Source organism: Coffea eugenioides, chromosome 3, assembly GCF_003713205.1.
Source record: "Coffea eugenioides isolate CCC68of chromosome 3, Ceug_1.0, whole genome shotgun sequence".
In the NCBI taxonomy this organism is placed as follows: Eukaryota; Viridiplantae; Streptophyta; class Magnoliopsida; order Gentianales; family Rubiaceae; genus Coffea; species Coffea eugenioides.
In genome coordinates, this window is record NC_040037.1 from 33,287,113 (window position 1) to 33,292,192 (window position 5,080).

The 5,080-nt window shown below is 35.2% G+C and overlaps 1 protein-coding gene across 1 annotated transcript; it reads right to left on the reverse strand.

Moving 5' to 3' along the window:
- Positions 1-1,008: 1,008 nt before the first annotated feature.
- On the reverse strand, positions 1,009-2,535 carry LOC113766330 (protein SHORT-ROOT-like). Its single transcript, XM_027310534.1, has one exon. It carries the CDS (start codon positions 2,481-2,483, stop codon positions 1,185-1,187), a length of 1,299 nt encoding a protein of 432 aa, XP_027166335.1. The 5' UTR covers positions 2,484-2,535; the 3' UTR covers positions 1,009-1,184.
- Positions 2,536-5,080: the final 2,545 nt, after the last annotated feature.

The window sequence follows — 5,080 nt, forward strand, 5'->3', positions numbered from 1 at the left end:
TCATTTTCCACTTAGAAATCACAAAGTCTACAAAATGATCAAAGTAGCCTAGCAACTTTTGACAACTTTTTAACTTCGTTATGGTTGAATTTATTGCCGTTTCTGGACAAACACTTTTAGCTTTCCAAATTCAGTGGATGATAATTCTTAGCGTGGCAAGACTGACTCACTAATATCATAGATATCAAGAACTCGAACTTTATTAGCAGTCCCTAAATGCTTGCGCTACCCTCTTTTTTTTAAAAATTTTTTTAGCAAGAAAGATGTGAGATTTAAAAAATAAGGAGGAGCAGAGGGATTAAAATTCAAGACTTTAATTTCGCATGCACTACTTGAAGATTGCTCCATGAGACAGATTTCAACTCTTCCAATTGCTGGCAGCTATCTACCACAAAAACCATCTTATTATAGTTGTAAGTCTACAATAGTACATCAGATTTGTTATTCCATGTTAAGGCCCTTCTCTTGCTTATTTTTATTGTCCAAATATGACCTCCACATATGAAAGAAGTTAAAAATCAGTAAATATTTCTTTAAGAATAATAGGAATCATGCAAGAAGAATCAATCTTTTTATTGATTAGTTAAGTTTTGTACATTCTTTTGGGATAGGTAGGTAAGTTGTAACTTCAAATTGATGAATAAAAATTTGGAATTGCGATTTACATTTGGCCCTTAAAAACGTGCATCTCCTACAACTTACTAAATGAAGAATGGCTGTTTTCCAGTAGAACAATAGCCAAAAAATTGGCGCAAACTACATACCATCTGTAGAAGTGCATACAAATATTGGACAACATAGTGTAATATCCACAATAATTCATCTGGAATGCATGTATACAGGCAACTTACCATCGACAGAACTCAGAAATAATGGTTTATAATGATGGAACATAATGTAATAGAAGCAGGAGTGCAAACACTTCCAAACAAGAAGAAGGTAAGAAAAAGAAAAGGAATGAAGCACAAAGTACCAAGCATAAGGCATCAACTAATGTAAGATCTGAAAGGAAAATAAAGAAAAAGTAAAAAAAGAAGAAGATACATGTATGCATGATCATGGAGAAAAACCAAAACGGATTGTCTATCTATGGAAACTCTGTCTATGTTCAATTGTCCTGGCTCCAAATATAAATAAATCTCAATGCTAAGCTTGATTTTTCAAACAATTTTATGACCATTTTGTTAGGGTTTCCATGCTGAAGCCCATACTACAGGTTCCTCTTTCCATGCCAAGTAGATTCCTGATTCATGATCTGCCTGCTGTGGCTGCAATGACCATCCGGTCCGATACCTCTTAAGAAGTGCTTTAACATCATCAACAACATCATCACTGTAACTCACTGGTGAAAACGCTTCCCGGAGCCTCTCAGTCCATTGGGATCCTCTTTCCCTGCATTCTCTGTCTCCCTCACCAATTTCATCATCACAAGCCAAAACCCTAACTATGCTTCTTGAACACTCCCTCTCCAGCATCAATCTCTCGTTGCTTGTTGGTGGAAAGCTCTCCTCAAGCATCTCAAAATACAGTGTAGTGAATCGAAGGCACTCTTCAAAACACTTGACAAAGTCATTCTTAGAGCTGGTAAAATCAGCCTCCTCTTCCACAACAGTTACAATACGAGGCTGAAAAGATTGAAACATATGGATTACAGCAGTCCTCTCCTCAACCTGAACTCTTCTCAGGGCTCCTATACAATTTATTGCAATAGCTTCATCATCCTGGATATTTAAGTTCTGTTTAGTGAGTCCTCCCAAGTGACTCAATCCGCTAATTAAGTTGAACTCGAAGGGTACTCCCATCAACCGTGCAAACTTCTCCATTCTTTGAGCTATTTCCTTCATCACCGGCTTCGCAATGCTAGCTGTTATGACCACAGTTAGCTTCAAATGAGGGGTTTCATCATTTCTTGTTGCCAAGGCTTCTAGCAAAGTAGGCCATTGAGTGCATAGAGTGTTGCTGATATCGACTATGTGGAGCTTGTTTTCGCCGTCTAAGGCCTCCAGAATTGCTCCATTTGATGCTACATGTCCAAATGTTGTCCAGGGACTAACTTCCTGAAATTTCAATATCAATTTCCTAGCAGCATCAAAAGAGTGGCTCTTTTCTGCCACCGAAGCTAGGGTTTTGTAACACCTTTGGCCGGACTCCGTGGCCTTACAGAAAAGTGCTTGCAAGAAATAAGATGCTAATTTCTGATCACAATCGCCATAAGGAGATGCAAGCTCATTCAGCATCCATAAAAGATGGCGGATCTTGGTAGAATCCTTATCAGAAATCGCGGTGGCACATTCTCTGAGCAGCCTCGATGCCCATTTTCCATCTCCACAAGGCTCACCAGAATCAGATGATATGCTTGTGGATGTATGGCTACTCTGAGGCTGGTTATTAGTGCTTTGCATGTCTAGATAAGGATCATTTTTTTGAGGGTTTTTGTGAAAGAAGGTGGTTGTTTCCGGAGGACTGAAAAAACTTATGTCCATGGATTCTGAACCCCTAGAATTATTCTCATGAACTTTTGGAGGCTTAAATCCATGGGACTTTCAGAGAACAAAAAAATTAGATATATGCAAGTACATATACTGATTTCCTCTTGTATCATATAATTGATGTCATCGTCATCGTATAATCTTACCCATAGCTTACATATACTAAAAAGGAAGGTATAATAATTTTCTAGGCCAGGCTACAGTTAGGTGCTTGATTAACTATTCTCCAAAAATTTTTCTGTCACAATATAAATAAATAATAGAAAACGAAAAGAATCCTTCCTAATTTGTATCGATGTGGTGGTAAATAGAATATCGACTATGAAAATTTGTCAATTTGGGATTAAAAATAAAATAATAAAAAAGAATCTGTCAATTTGACACAAAGTTTACCAATGAGTGTGTCGTTGGAAAGCTTGGTAAGGCGCGCGCGCGCACACATACATACATATATACATACATATATATATATATTCAGAATAAGTTTTGAGTAATAAAGAACTGATGGCCACAATGATTTGCAAAAACTACTTAACTTTTAGTCATCAATAAATCTATCACATTATTATTACTGGCTGCATAGACAAATTAAAGCTCTTGGATATTAAAAAATAAGCAAAGTTTAGGGAAATATGTGGGTGAATGGCAACTATGAAAACTTTTAAAAGATTTTGACAAGAATTAAATCTAACCTTGCCGATAGGAATTCAAAACTTCACCAACCTGTATTCATTTTTGGGTATGTAGCAACCTATATTCATTTTCCGTCAAAAAGAAACATTTATTACGGTTGTGGCCAAGTACATGCATTAAGTATCTATTTTACTACTTTTAGGTCCTTTGAAATGAATCATTCGTTATAATCTTCAAAGATGTGACCAAAACGCTAAGCTTTAATTTAGTTATGTTTGCATATTTTAATTTTCATATATGGAAGGGGTAATGTATTTGACAGCCAAGGTTCCGTCGAATGGAATTTGGTGCTTCTAAGAAGCAGTAACATAGAGAAGGACAAATAGATAAAGCCTAGACCACTATGTCCACATCTTAAGCACAATTAATAATGCAGAAATGGGCAAGGAATAAAATATTTATCCGCGGAGATAAAATATAAACAATCGAATCCCCAATAATGAATAACAACATGTCTTGCTTATAAAAATTCTCTTCGTTAACAAAGAACAAAGAGATGATGATAAAAGCTATAAGATCTGAAATAGACAAGTTGGAACTTTTGACTAGGTTTTACCTATTTCAAAGCTTGTCTTTCTTTCACTAAATTATGGTATTTAAGAAATCATTGTCCTATATCCTCTTCAATTTACCTTTTCTACCATTGTTCTTCTGGATTTTCTTGTACTGCAGCTATCTTCTTAAAGCAGAAATTCTCAGCTGCTACCAGTAAAACAACTTGAACTACCTATTTTTCAGAAAAATGAGAATATGAAGATTAACTATGCCATATCACACTTTCAGATATTCCTTGATCGGACGAGTCAGCAAATCTACCATCTGATTATGCGTAGAAATTACAAATTTAGATTCATTTACAGAGAGTGGACTCAAGTACCAACGTTTTCAGCTGAAGAGGGATGTGACTATCAAGAGGAAATAGTACCTTCAATCCTTTCTTTTTGCCCGAGCTAGCTAAAGATTTGCTTAGATTAGGTCTTTTATGTTGTGGTTGTGCCAGAATCTCATTCTGATAGACTAACTCGACGGGATTTGCCTAATCCACTTTCCCTAAAAGGAAAAAAATTAAAAGATGTACTAGGTTCATTTTTACTATTAAAATTCGACTTTTTAGCAGCATCTTTTCAACATAAAAATGATTTCCATTTTGTTCTCAGGTAGTGTTACTTCAATTTCAATTCATTTCAATTTATCTGAGCATCTAAAAACATCTTTCCTTACTGAAAGTGTAAGTTGATTTAAGTATAGAAAATTGTTGCATGAGGCAGCTTATTGTCCTTATACTTGTCTCCTGCAGGACCTCTAGGAATATCCTAGTCAAATATCTAATTAATAAAGTTAAAAATAGAAATGACCTGCCAGAGAATAGTTCTGCAGGCCAACATGTAACCTTTTAATCCTAGGACTATACTAACAGAATTTCCTAGCTTTATGCAAGTTTGAACAGAGTCCATATCTTGGTGTATTTGGCCAAAAGTCTGTATATGGTTTATTTCTTAAAACATGTATTTGCAGAAATCGTACCAATGATGCATGGCTGTCCAAAATTTACCAAAACAAACAAATAAAAAAAATATTTGCCTGAAAGAAATATTTTATTTTGAAAAACCAGTCATTCTTTCTAGAAGCTGATAACATGTGGCTTGTTTATCAAAAACTGTAAATCATGTTACCGTCAATTAATAAAAGCCAGAGGAGCAAGGAGGAATTTTTTTGTTTTAATTATTGGCCTTTTCTATGTTTCAGTATTTATTTTTTATTCGTGTCTTTTTTTATGTTTCCTAGTGTAGTTTTTGCTTTGGGTTCACAATTAGATATAATTCATTTGAATCTGTGATTACGATTCTTGGCAACTTGTGAAGCTGATGAGCTCCTTCTAATTCTTGTGTGTCTGCATT